Source organism: Haliaeetus leucocephalus, unplaced genomic scaffold, assembly GCF_000737465.1.
Source record: "Haliaeetus leucocephalus isolate CR32 unplaced genomic scaffold, Haliaeetus_leucocephalus-4.0 Scaffold193, whole genome shotgun sequence".
In the NCBI taxonomy this organism is placed as follows: Eukaryota; Metazoa; Chordata; class Aves; order Accipitriformes; family Accipitridae; genus Haliaeetus; species Haliaeetus leucocephalus.
In genome coordinates, this window is record NW_010972629.1 from 644,795 (window position 1) to 659,079 (window position 14,285).

Here is a 14,285-nt window from a genome sequence, read left to right on the forward strand (position 1 = left end):
GGGCGGGGGAGGGGGGGGGGGGCCCGGGGGGAGCGCCGGTTGGGGGGGGGGGGGGGACGGGACGCGAGGCTGAGCAGGAAGGCCGGCCCCGGCGGAGGGGCGGAACTGCGGCAAATCGGAGCCAATCAGCGACGGGGTCGCGGCTCGGCCCCTGCTGCCCGGAGTCGGGGAACCCCGTGGCTAACGGTTTCCCGCTCTCAGGGGCCCCCGCGCGCCCCCTCAGGCGGGTCCTCGGAGGGGCGGGAGGAGGTGTCCTCTCCTCGGCACTCACTGACCTCCCGAGGCGTCCCTGCTCCTGAGAAAGGAAGGGGAGGGGAAGCAGCACAAGTGGGAGGGGGAAGATAAGGGCCGAGAGGGGCGGGAAAGAGAAAGAAGGGGCAACAAAAGACAAAAGCTCCGAGAGGAGGAAGAGGAAAGAGCAGGAGGGAGGAAGCCGCACGGCCGCCCACCAGCAGGGCTTCCCCTTACTGCGACAAAATGGAGGACAGCAGAGCCCCTAGGATTCCGCTGAGACAGCGGTCTGGGGCACTGTTAAGCCTATGCATAGCGGCAGGCTTCCCTCCATCCCAGCCTGGCAGCCACCGGGCTGGGGGGCGAGCACATCTTCCAGCCGTGTGGAGCATCTCTTCCCCCGGCAGCTGGACAGATGACTTCTGCAGCAGCAGAGGTGTATTCTAAAGTAGAGAAAGACTGCCAGGCTGTGGCAGGGAGAAAGGTGGTTTATGACAGGTCACAACAAGCTGCTCGCTTCCAACAGAATGAGCTCAGGCACCCATCAGCCCACACCTCAAGTTTTTCCTGATTTTGAAGACATGCCTACACAGCACTGAATTTTCTCTTGTCTCCTTTGCCATGCACATACCAGCATGGAACAGCCTGGTTTTACTTAACAAACCCACCAGTACCCCCAAAAGGTAGACTAAATTTCTGTTAGAAACAATCCTCAAGCTCAGGTTCCCCATTTAGTCTCAGTCCAGTAGGCAAATAGGTGCATAGGGATTGAGTGGCCAATGTGGGGCTTTAGAGGGAAAGCCAATTCCATCCCTGCACTTTAAAAAAAAAAAAAAAATCCCAGAAAACCACCACCCATTTCTTGGCTAATCACTCATCTAGAAGAAGAAAAGCCTGTTTTTCTTCTTACTAGCTTTCTCAAGTGCATCCAGGGGATTTTTGCCAAGAATGCTGGACTAATCCCAAAATAAAAACAATGCTATGTCTAACTGTATAGGAGAAGCAGCTTTTTTTAAACATTGTTCTTGAATGAGAAGTAATTCACACAGACCAAGGCAGCTACTTTGAAAGGACAGCATTAGACTTGCAGCTCGGCTGTCAGGCAAACCAAGTCAGCATTTATGAAAAGCAAAATGTAACCAGGCTCTTGATTTTTTTTTGTTTCTTGACACTCAGCCAGACTTGCATAGCTCAGCTATGCTCAAATGGTATTGATTTATACAGTATGCAAAAGCCCTGTCAGCTCCAACACTCATTTCTACATTAAACTCATCTGGAAACACTCTAAGGGAACTAAGCGGACATCACTTTAGGTTTTCCATAGCATCCTTCCTCAACTATGACGATATTCCCAAGAACTAAAGTATCATAAAGTCCAAGTTCTAGTCCCAGAAAGATGCACAATTCTGCAGGTTTCCCAATAATGAAAAGATAACGAGGAAGAACAATTACCTCTTACTCCATTCCTTAAGAAACACCGCATTCTGCACAGCTGTACATACTAAAAGAAGTAATCCAATACAATAGTCTCAATTTATTTGAAATAATTCGGTCTGAAAACTTTTTAATTTAAAATTTACAGCACACATGGGGAGGAAACATGTTTTGTTACAACTAAAAATTATCAGAAGAGTGCTGCAGGGTTGTTTTCTTTAATTTAACACTGTCATGGCTTTATTCAAAACACAGTTGCACAAAATCAGTTACTCCAAAGTTTAAGGAAAGAGTTTGATAAGGAACCGAAACACACTATATACATACTGCCATACAAAGAGCATTAAAATAGGACAAAACCTCTACAAAATATAAAACCCACCCTTACATATTTGCATGAAAAGACCACCCACCAAGCAAAAAAGTTTCAAAAGTTATCTGGAGGCTCTGTATTACTTATTTTAAAAAATCCTATGCCATTTAATTGCATGCCAAGCTGACAAATATGAAACTATACTTAGATGGTAACACTGAGGAAAAGACAAAGTTACTTAGGAAGTTAAGTTTTGTGTGAGGCTCAGATTTTTAGATGTAGTGGCTGATGCATGACCCTGCAAGATGTTTTTAGGAAATGTCAAGTCTGCCTGTCTTAGGGAAGGTCTGCCAACCCCTTCCGAGTTTATTCTGTTTTGTCCAATTAGCTCATCCAATGTCAAAATTGGACTCACTTACTGAAACAAGACCAGTACTCAAATAATTTTAATCCATCAAAATAGAAAATTTTTTTCCGTTTAAAACTAATTTTATATGCATCAGTAAAAGACAGGTAAGGAAAACCCTGACAATGAGGTACTTTAAAGTACACATTTATAAATAACAGGTTTCAATCATTCACCGAGGCTAAAAAAAAACAATAAGCAAAAAGATGGGAAAACACACTTTTCTATCTTAAAGCTGAGCACAAAGCAACTGCCTTGAACACAGAGCCTCCATGACAAGATAGGATGTGCACTTACCTAAAGTTTCTATTCATTCAGTATTCATACATAAACACAGGAACTTAGATTGTGGTTGCAAATGTAGTTTTACCACTACTTTTCTAGTGTCTTTACAGATATTCATTAAAAAATGCAAAACCCATTTAGTCAGTTCATTTCCAAGTATATTGCCATCTGCCTGACTCATTTCATTCAGATGCCTTTAATGGCTGGCTATGCTTTACAGCTACATGAGAAACTATGATTTAAGGCTCTATTCGGGGGAAAAAAAACACACACACAAGAAACTGGGCTTTGCAGAACTTCAACCCTGCAGTATCTAAACTTGATTTAAGAGTTGGAAGTCACATTTAAAGTCTGCTAGTGTGTGAAATACTTATTAAATATTCACAGGTAACCAATCTATGGGTGACTGACTCTTACTTAGGTCCAGGAAATCTCCCTCTTCCCCACCCTTGGTGTCTCCCCCAGGTTAATGGCAGCTATTGTCAGCCAAGACAGATATAAAAATAAGTCTCTTGAATAAAGCTGTGTGTGATATTTGGTTCAGTACCTATGTGAAACAATGCAAATTAGTTTTATATCAAGACTACTGTTTTAAATCCAAATCAGGACTGAAAGAGGAATGCTGTATGTCTGAACTTCTTTTGCAGTGGCTCAAATAGAAAACATGAATCCATTGGGGCAAAATTATTAAGACCTGTTGGTCACAATCAGGCTGCTAGAAAAAAGTTTGTCTGCATGTCTCCTGTACTTGCCACCAACTGTATGCAATGTTTCTGCAGCCATTTGATATAAAAAACACTAAACTATTAACTAGTATTATACATGAACTTTAATGTTTTGCCTACAACCAGATTTAAAAAGTTTAAAAGGTGACCTGCGAAGAAAGACTAACTTATGTTCATCTTGCCCCTCCAATGATTCTATAAAAGTCGTGGGGGTTGTTTGAAAAAAAAACCAAAAAAACATGCTTGAAGGAGTTACCCGTTAACTTCTGCATTAGAAATGCATATATTTTATAGCCAAACACCATGACTGTTGCAGAATTCCCAAAATGACAATGCAAGAGCTAAGTGAGTGAAAGTTTAACAAAGACTTCTAGCTAAATGGTTTCAAACTACAGATTATTTGCTTTTATTAATACCTGCAATGACTGTGTATTTTGGAGAAAATTTAAGATTACAACCCTTTCAGTTTGCCAAGATATTTTCTTGAAAGTATCTAGTGAATACTCAACCAAACACTGAACATCTGAAGGAGCAGGAAAAAAAAGATCTTCTGAAACCCACTGAGGCTTTACAATGTAACACACAAAATGGATAGAAGACTTGAAAAAAAAAAAAGCATTACAGGAGTCACCTTTTAAAAAGCTGAAATAAAGGTATAATCTAGTTGTTGATTTCAAATAGAATCCCTGGTAAACTCAGACTATAGTCAACTTCTCATTTAAAAGCGACTGGAATTTGCCATATAGCATTTTTGAGTTCAGCTTTTTAAGTATAAAAACTTTAAAATCTTGATGGAAATTCACACTATTAAACCCATGGGAAATGGGTGTTTTAACTCTGGGCTAATGATGACCAACACAGCAAGCTTGTATAAAATTAAAGAGCTCCAAATAAAAGTCTAGGGGAAAAAACTTGACAATGGCTTCAGTGATTATAGGGCTGAAAATTGGTTTCTACATATAGGTTCACTAACAGGCTATTATATCTTATTTGGAATGATAAAAAGGGCAAGAATAGTAAAACCACACTTCTCCTATAAAAAGTTAACATATCTTCTGTAGGGACATCTATGGTACATGGAGACATACAGATCTGCATAATCACTATTGCGTATTCTGTAACTTAAGAGTCTGGTCCTACTTGTGTCTATAACAAATTAATCATCCTCTTCCTCGCCTTCATCTTCAGGGTCTCGTTTCCTCTTCTCCCCTCGAATGCCCTCTGCTAAGGAAAAGAGGTATGCATACATCTCATTAAGTTCTGCTCAGACATCATAAATGTAACATTATACTTTCAGAAAAGGTAATTGAAATAGATTACTGTTTGTTTGTAGTTAATGCATTCACTACTGTAACATCTCTGTGTTGCTTATGGCTCACAAAAAAAGATCGGTTTACATTACTCTGAATAATTCATGCAGGCCATATTAAACCAAGTTCAAGCTAAGCATGTGATATTCCATACAGGAATTATTGATATGAAGTAGATTTATAAAAAAGTGGTTTTGTTAACATATTATTTGAGAACTAAAATGGAAGTGACATTTTTATATCTCTCTAACTTTAGTTTTTAGAACTTGCATACACCCCGCCCAAAACCCAGCAGTTTCTGCAGATACCAAGTGAAACATGCGCTGTTCTCTCTCCAGTGACAAACTGATATAAGCATCTTGCATAAACATCTTTGAGCTTATTCTTAGAAATATGCTTAATTCAGTCAGTGGACTATGCGCTCTTGTGGTGAAATCATGAAATGCAATTTTGTCAAATCTAATAGATTTATTTTCCAGCAGTCATTTCCTGGCTAATTAGCCATACTGACCACCTGCTTTGTTGTCTTAATAGATTCAAAGGCTGCATTTGTAAAGAGTGAAGAATTAGCATTACTACTTCAGAATTTTGTTTTTTTCAAGTGCAAGATACATCTCCAAAACCTGCTCCATTTAGCCAAGCGTACAGATGAGATGGGGACTAGTCTGGTGAGAAGTTCTAGAATTTGTCTATAGTTTACACAGACATAGAACCGGGCTTCAGGGCTAATTAACAAAACTTTGCTGCTAGGGATAGTTTAAAGATTAGGACAAGAGTTCCTCACCGTTAGAAAAGTAAAGTTCTGGGAGAGCCTCATAGCAAGAAGAGTACAGAGGGAAAGGCAGCTAATTTTAAGATGAAGCTTGGTAATTTTTTTAAAGGGACTTTAGCAGCCATTGACTGGTAGTAACAAGGGACTTCTATTTTACCACTTGGAACACAGAGATGCATACAACTAAATCATCCATCCATCAACACAGAAATCAGAGTATGCCAGTATCTGCACAAGAATCAAGAAGAAGCCTTCTGCCTATAGAGCAACTTCTGTTCCAGTGGTCCAGGACAGAGTAGGAGCATCAAACCTAAGGCTGGTCCCTACCCTCCAGGCTTGGAAACCTCAAACAAGGGGCAAAAAAGAATGAGTGCTACGCTTGTCCTCTTTAACTTCTTGTAGGTCCTTTTTAAAATATCAAAAGATAACATAAAAAGTTATTTTATGAAAAAACACTCAAGTAACCCACTTCTTGCAAAAAGAACTTTTATGTTCTGCAAAATGCCAGAGGAACCTCTTGCATCAGCCCGCAAGAATGCCACTTTTTCCACATCAGTTATACACTCTTGATACACTGTACCTTCTTAAAGCAGGATGAACCACACACACTGGCGTGTTTTGGTTTGGGTTTTTTTGCAAGCTTTTGACTATTACGCATGTGTCTGACATCAAAACAGTAATTTATGAAATTAAGAAGTTACAACCACTGATAAAAAGACTAGATAGAAAAAATATGATTAGGCTCACTAGCTAAGCCATTAGACAGGCTACTGGGTTGAGTTTGCCTCCTAGGAGTTGCCTCTGAAGTAGAAAGGTTTACTGGAGAAGCTGCTTTCAGCTTGATAAAGGGAAAAGATACAGCTGCTACTGCTGCTTCTAGGGCTTTGCCTGTGGAGCCTCTGGTGCATTAAACAAGGTATTTTAAATGTATGTAAATAACATTTGTAAGGTATACACTAGAGTCCCCCTCCTCTCCATCTCGGAAAATTAAAATTTCTAACTGCGTAGGAGATGCAGTATCTTTCATTTTAGGAAACTGCTTCGACGAGACTTTGGAAACTGTCATTTCTTCATTATTTTCACTTTACAAGTAAGCAGACAAAAAATATCAAATGCTGCACAGCTACTTTACTACCTGCTTGAGCTCTTGCTTAAACTGATCCTAAAATACTTCACATACTTTCAGAAACAGACCAGGCAAACAGTGATTTATGCCATTAAAGTGGCCAAGTTAGAGAATTATGAAGAATCAATTGTTTTAGTCACAACTTTACTAACTTGGTAACTTACCTTCCTCCTCCTCATCGCCTCCTTCTTCAACATAGTCATCATCATCATCTTCATCCTTTACAAAAATTTGAAATATTTTTACAATTGCTGTTTATTTAAGTTTTGCTTCCATGCTGATCCTGAGCAGAAATTCAGAAAATCCCACTTAGTCTGTTCAGAGGTCACATTCCACATTTACTTTTTGTTACTGGACATCTGTACAAGGACAGGCAGCCAAACTGACTGCAGTACATTTAATCACCCAAGCCAGTGTATTATCTGGCCCGGTATTCTTGCTTCTTTGTTTTTCCCACTTATCACCACCTTACACCAGCTCAAGAGTAAGTTATTGCAAAATTAACTAAGAGGCCACGACAACAAACAGAGATGGCAAACAGCTTTAGCTTTCCTTTTAACTCACTGTTATTAAAAGACAAGGAAGAGGAGAAAGCAGAACAGTGAATATCTTTACAAAATTATTGTTTCTATGTCAAACGAACTAAGTTGCTGGGTTTTTTTTTCAAGCTGATAGCTGAAAAATGTAAACCAATTAACAATCAGCAGCCCCAGAAAATTAAAACAATGGTGCAATATCTCTGCCCTACTGGCACCATGTCAAGCCTTGAAGACAAGCCGAAGTCTTATTTTTATATCCATCTGCTCTATCAGATTTTATACACAGGGTAATTTAACAAGTAAAAATGTGAAAACATTAGAGTGTCCATCTGACATCTGCCCTTAGAACATGGGAATTAAAAAACTCTGGATTAATTCATTGCAACTGGAATGGTACACAACTTCCTTTTTGAAATTGCAGGGAAAAGCTACCAGACTAGAATTCTTTCAATACTTTACATAATGAATTCACCCTGACTACAACCTCCTCCTTACCTAAATAAATGCAAAACACAAACTCAGTAGCTGGTTTTGTTGCACCATCACCAGAAGGGCCACGATTCTGAACTCCCCTAACATTTTCATGGCTGTGTGTGATAATTCCTAGTCACCTAACGTGCAGAGCATATGCATATACTAACGATCACACATGGTTAATTCCTGATATTCTTCCTAGTCACATATTGTTCATTTTCCGAAGAACTACCTCTAAGGTCTTGGCTTCAAAACAGATTTAGTTATTTACTTTTAGCTTCACAAATTGTGTTACAGCCATTACCTCTTTGGAGTATGTTCATAAGCAAATCGTAGGAGCGCTAGTTACGAGAACAAAATGAAGAACACCAAAGAGTTTAGTGCAAGATTTTCTGCACATCCACATGAAATGCAGCTGATAACATGTAAACTCTTATCAAAAGTAACAGTAATGCAAGCGACATCCACAGTTTTGGGTTTTTTTGATCTGAAACGCATGAGCTGCTTGCACAGACTTGCACACAAAAATCCATGCCAGACACATTCTCCCTCTGAAACCCCTGTAGCTGTCAAAGGAGAGTACTAAAGCAGGACTCCTAGGTTTTACTTCTATCCAATAATCACTTAGGCATGGCCAGTTTATATCTACAAGAATCTGTTCATAAACTTGTAAAACGTGTATATTTTCTTACCCTAGCTTCTTAATACTGCTGCATTTGCTTTTTAGCACAGTACTACTCAAAAGAGCCTGTGGGCTGTTTTCCGCAGCTCTTCACACCACCACTAAGAACATTTTCAAGTGAGCGCATGGTAAAGAAACCAGCATTTATTGCAGCAAAAACATAGACCTTTCCTTTGTTTCATTTTACGTGAAGTACTGGTAACTTGTTGCTACTTCATTCTCTTCTTTCACAAGACCAGGGTATTTCCTTCGGCTTTCCAAAAGAAATTATTCTACATAATATGTATTTCTATTCTGACAATTTAATTGGTAGTAGCACGTAGTTTCAAAACGTTGGGGAGAACGGCTTCTTTAGCTTACAGAGAATAAAGAGGGTCTTCCATCCCGCAACATTAAGGGGTGGGATAAGAGTGAACCAAGTCTTGGAAGTCAGCCAGGACCATCTCATAGCCAACAGCCACCACTCATGTTCAAGTCAACACTTCATATTCCAGTGACAGCAGCGCTCTCGGCAAAACATCTCACTGCATCTACCTTGCATTTATATACTCTGGGTCTATATGTTTAAATTAACACAGAAGTCTGTAGACAGTTTTTTCTTCATTTCTTGGATTTGGTAGGATTTACAAACTTTACCTGAATCTCTTCTTTCATCAGGTATGAAAGACCAACTTCTTCCTCCTCTTCACCTTCCCCCAAATCTGAACCTCCATCATCTTCATCATCTTCCTCTTCATATTCTCCTGGAGGACCAGCTTCATCCTCATCTTCATCATCATCATCTTCATCTCCTTCTGCAATGAAGGATACACTTACACATATGCACTAAAAGTTAAGTTTCATTTAACTCTTTATGCAAGTTTGTATACACCAGGTCAAGCTAGTTGTAACATTTTTTCTCCAGAAGGGTTTGGTTTTGGTTTTGTTTTGGGTTTTTTTGGTTTGTTTTTTTTTTTTAATTTAACTGCAGGCAACATGTGGGAAACAAGCACTATTTTAAGGAAGTTAATCTTTATAATTTTTTTCCCTGAAGAAAGGCTACCAACATTTTTACATCACAAGCTTCAGGCAAAATTCTTGACGCGTGAAGCAGCTACATATGCAAACTCCTGCAAGAGAGCTGAAAATTTAGTCAGTGGAAGGGGAACAGAGGCTTCTCTATAGAATCCAACCCCTGAAATATTTAAAGGCAAAACCACCTTAACATATTACACGTATCTGTTATTTAATCACTGAAGAATCACTTAAGAATCACTTCAGTAACTGAAACACCTACAGTTCCAAACAGATGATCTCTCATTTCATTTCTATGTCTGGAGCATATAATCACTTTCACAGTTTCAGTTAAGCAAATTACAAGAAATGACAAGGTGATTTAACACTTAAAATTTATTTTCAAGTCAATAACCTATTAATCTACTTTCAAATATTGGGTTTGTTTTCACATTCCAAGTATCAACTATTTGTTCTTTTAAACACAGGCTTCCCAACTTTGATGTGTCTGAGTACTCCTCAGCAGTCCCTTGACAGCCATGACCAAGCACAGAGCAGTGGCAGCTCCCAGCTCATGATTTAAGGCACAAAGAAAACCCTGAGAAACCACTATCAAACAGACACAGCCCGAAGCTCACTAGTTATCTGTGCAGATACTGAGAATGCAGACATGCGTAAGACGCTGCATCACAACAGCCCATCATATTTGCTAACAGCACTCAAAACACAATTTGGATGGTTTTCATCTTAACAGCTTTGACTGTGTCAGTCACCTGTTAAGCCAAGTACATTTAAAGAGCACTCATCCCCCTACTCCTGCAATCCCATCAACACAATTTGTAGCCACACACTGACAGACCTATACCTACAGGTTTCATTTGCAATCAGGTAACAACGAAGGAAACAGATGTAGGAATAGCCTCATTAATGACTACAGCTGAGGTCAGATGAAAAGGAACTACGTACATTTTTTTGAACAAAAATTGTATTATACTTGAGCATGGGACATGAAGCCATTACAAAACCCAGTAAAATTACAATTTTTCACACAAAATAATGTTTGTCCCCTCGCTTTGTATCACTCAGTAGTGCCAAAGTGCTTTACTACTGGCAACAACTTATTTTGAGAATATTTCTATCTTTGTAGCAGTATCTTTAGTCAAATTTCCTTAAACTCAGAAGGTTTCTGCAAGAACACTCAAAACTTTTGACAAGAGTTTTCCTTCTGTGTCACAGCGTGTTAATATCAAACGAGTTCTAGAAGTCTGCTTCATAAATAAGAGCACAGAATCGCACTAGCGCATTCAGGAAGCCACTATACCCCATGCTACATTGACATCTTTATTACAGCACAGTATTTCCATCCACGGTTTATTTCAGGAAGTTACCCTCATCATCATCATCTTCCGAGTCTGGTGCCTCATTATCTTCTTGATCAAACCCATCTAGGTATGTGATTTGCTGAAGCAGCTCAAAAATGCTGTCTCTGTAATCCTCAAGGTTTGTAATCTCACAGTTGAACAGGTCAAGGCTCTTCAAGTTTTTGAGATTTTGCTGAAAATAAACGAAAAGGGTTTTTTTTCCCCCCCTTATTTCTTGACATGGTACTTCAAGTTACAGTGCAGTCATAGCCCAAATACAGTTAACCATATAGCCAGCTACAGAATTTATTTTGTCCCCATCCCTTCTTTTCTATTCAATATTTTGCTCCCCGTTAAATACACACTTCAGTTCAAAAAGTTGTTTGCAGTAGTTAGAACGCCTTATGAAAGTGCTTTTGCAGATCAACTCCACAGCATGTTTGCAGCACGCCCAACACATCCCTGAAGCACTAGACCACTAGGCACAGACTGCATAACACATATTTGGGTTTGTTTTTTGTTTGCATAGCCTATTTTTGTTCAGGCAATCATGAGCAAAAACTTAACAACTCCAGCAGCCTTTCAGTAAATAGTTTGACTAATTTAATTACAGGCATCTTGTGAGGAGCAAGCAAGAGGCACTTGGTAGGATTTATAACTACACTACAGAATTTGCCTTCTGAACAATAGGGACTAGACAACCGATGGCGATTTTTCTCACCTTTCGGACTTTACACACATGCAGGACAAGCCACCTGCATGGTTTGGCAAGCATCTAAGATCTAAATAAAAGTGCTCTATAGTGCTCTCCTATAAAGCACTGTAACTGCTTTACTTGGCCTGCTAACTGCTGGGTTAAAGTGCCATTAAAGTAGATGAAGAATCTTTATGAGCAGTTTTAAAAATATGCAGTCTATATCAAAGTCCTCAAAAAGAAACAGCTGGCTAGAAAAACAGATGAACAGATCAGGCAGTGACAGGCACTGGCAGCCCCCTCCTACATTTAAAGGCCCTACTACTGGTGCTTTCCAGGTTTGCTCCTAACTGACCATCTCATACACACATCCTAATCACTTCACAGTTTAATGAAAGCTTAAGGCAGTTGCTTATTAGACAAACTATACCTCAACAAACGAATACAAGAGGATTAGCAAGACGTAACTTGGCTACTTTTCTCTCAAAGACAAAACAGAAGCTCAAAAATCTCTTATTCAGTACATCCCATTACTAACACAGAAGGAATTTTACAGCTGTACATTTACAAGTACTATCTCTAATAACCATGAGATTGAGTTAATCAAGTCAGAACCAACTGGAAGACTGACAAACCTAAAACACCACAGTATCCATTTCACCTGAGCTGGCAAGAAAAAAAATACACAGAGAACACATGACAAGTAAGAAAATAAATTTCATTTCACATGCCTTTCAGCTGAAAAGAAACATAAACAGCTAGAACATATCACGCTGTATCTTTGTACTTGCTGATTTCTTACATTGTACTCGTTTAAACCCCCCATTTGCCATTTTTATACTGTGCTTGAAAAAACTGCTCACACACAGGCCTTATAGCTGTGTGTGTACCATTCCATTGCAAAAAGAATTAATTTATTCTTGATAAAAAATAGTATTTATTAGATTTAAATTTTCTATTAGCCCCTCTCACTTCATACTTACAAGAGCTTCCACAGTGCCAAGATCTTTGATTTTGTTGCCACTTAGATTTAGATATGTGAGATTCGGACATCTTTCTGCAAGGACCTCCAGGCCTCCTGAAATGATGTTGTCACTTAACTCCAACTATTACACAGAAAAAAATGAAGTAATTAAACAGTTGGCTTCTTACCATTAGATTCAGACTGCATCATTTTCAGTCGTTCTCACTTCAACTTAATAATCGCAAAGCTGAACCCTTTTGAAGAGCTGCACAAGTCAACAAGCTTTGGCTGTCAGAAAGTTCCTTTAAGTTTACTTTGAGAATCATAAAGCATTCCTTAAAATCTCATGGGTGCGGACACATAAATTCTAAGTTCACAGAATATGTGATGCTGGAATTCACGGCAAGTCTTTATTCTGCCAGCAACATGCAATGGTCCTTCACTAGCTGGGCAATCCAGTGGCCTCGTCTCAACCATCAGCGCTCAGAAAGACAAGGCCAACCTTCACAATGCTAACGGACAAGCATTTACCGTCCTACGAGTCAGTAACCAAGCCCAATTTGGCCATAATTAACTGGAGATACCTAAAACAATTTCAGATCTTCAACGCACATTGGACATGGCATCGTTTTGCAGGCCTGCCATCTCATAAAGCACTGTCAGCGCCACGCAAGTTCAACCACAAGCACTGGAAGGCACAACCACAGGTTGTCACCCATGACTTTTGCTTCTCAAAGCACCAGCAGGCAAGAAATACATACCTTTCGGAGCTTACTCAATGTGGGAAGTTTGGCCAGCGATGTCAGCTCTACATTGGCCATGCTAAGAAACTCAAGTTCTTTAAATGAATCATTCAGCCCTTCAATTTCACCGTTGCTGGATCGGCAGTTATCGAGCACCAACTCCGTCACCTTCAAATAGGACAGCAAGTCACTCGTCAGTTTAATGAGCATCAAAAAAAAAAAAATCACACGCTTCATCTAAACCACAACTTGGGAGGCTGTTGGTTTAGTGTTTGGTTTAAATTTAGAGTAGACTTGTGGTCTGAAATCACTGACACCCGCCTATTTTTCAAAAAAACAGAGCATGCAACTGTTTCTGTTGCTCTGAGAATGCTTCATATTCTGCAAAAACTGCCATCTAACCCCAAACTTTATTGATAAGACACTTTCATAGCTTCCGATAGTGCCACCGCAGCCAGGGGTATAAGCTGCCCTTGTATACAAGTGAACTGCTAACTTTTTTCTAAAGTCTAATAGTTTAATTGTGCATATTCAAAGCTATAAAACCATTCAATTTCTTTCTGAACCCTAAACCTTCTGGCTCCAGATTATTTTAGCAGCAACTCCTGCAGGTTAATTAAACCCAATTAAATAATTTCCTCATGCCAAAGCCACTAGAACAACTAAATAATCAATACAGGTCGCGTACTTTGAGAAGCGGTAACAAGGAGCAGCCAATTAATTTTAAATTATTTTATCTACACTGGAACATACCACTCATTAGAAAGGACATTAACAAGGTGACTCTTCCTTTCCCCTGTACACTCTTAAATAACAACATTTTAAGCCTGCTGCAGAAACCTCCAAGTGGCACACTTTGCCAGCTTCAAGTAAAGTCTCACTATTGTTTTATTTTTTCTATCAAAAAAACATTACCCCAAACAAGCACAAAGTTTTAAAGAAAACTGTCAGGGGAGAAGGGGGGACCCTTCACAGCTTTCCCCAAGAAAGACACATGCTAAAAGCGCATGGAGGCCTTTCCAGGTACCTGCCACTGATAAAAACTTCTTGAAAGACGAGTAGTTTGGTTAAATCAACAGTTTTAGGCACTTTTTTTTTTCCCCCCAAATGTGCCGTGAGTCGGGTCGGCTTGGCGGCGATATCAACGTATCTGGACTTTACTCCTGGGGCGAGCCAGAGGCATCGGGCGCTGCTTTGCAAAATCATCTGCCGGAGCCATGCGTGGGGCAGCGG

General features: G+C 39.6%; 1 protein-coding gene across 3 annotated transcripts in view; it reads right to left on the reverse strand.

The window, feature by feature from the left end:
- Positions 1–1,782: 1,782 nt before the first annotated feature.
- The window catches only part of ANP32E (acidic (leucine-rich) nuclear phosphoprotein 32 family, member E), a 12,889-nt gene continuing 386 nt past the window's right edge, over positions 1,783–14,285 (reverse strand). The window contains exons 2-7 of one of the 3 annotated variants that reach the window (XM_010565556.1): positions 13,071–13,220; positions 12,329–12,451; positions 10,679–10,844; positions 8,934–9,088; positions 6,767–6,821; positions 1,783–4,618 (exon numbers count right to left, since the gene is read on the reverse strand). In XM_010565556.1, the coding sequence (XP_010563858.1) occupies positions 4,551–4,618; positions 6,767–6,821; positions 8,934–9,088; positions 10,679–10,844; positions 12,329–12,451; positions 13,071–13,220 (717 nt within the window). In that variant the 3' untranslated portion in view covers positions 1,783–4,550. Of the gene's footprint in view, positions 4,619–6,766; positions 6,822–8,933; positions 9,092–10,678; positions 10,845–12,328; positions 12,452–13,070; positions 13,221–14,285 lie in introns of all 3 variants that reach the window. The other 2 variants (XM_010565555.1, XM_010565554.1) reach the window with 2 other exon arrangements.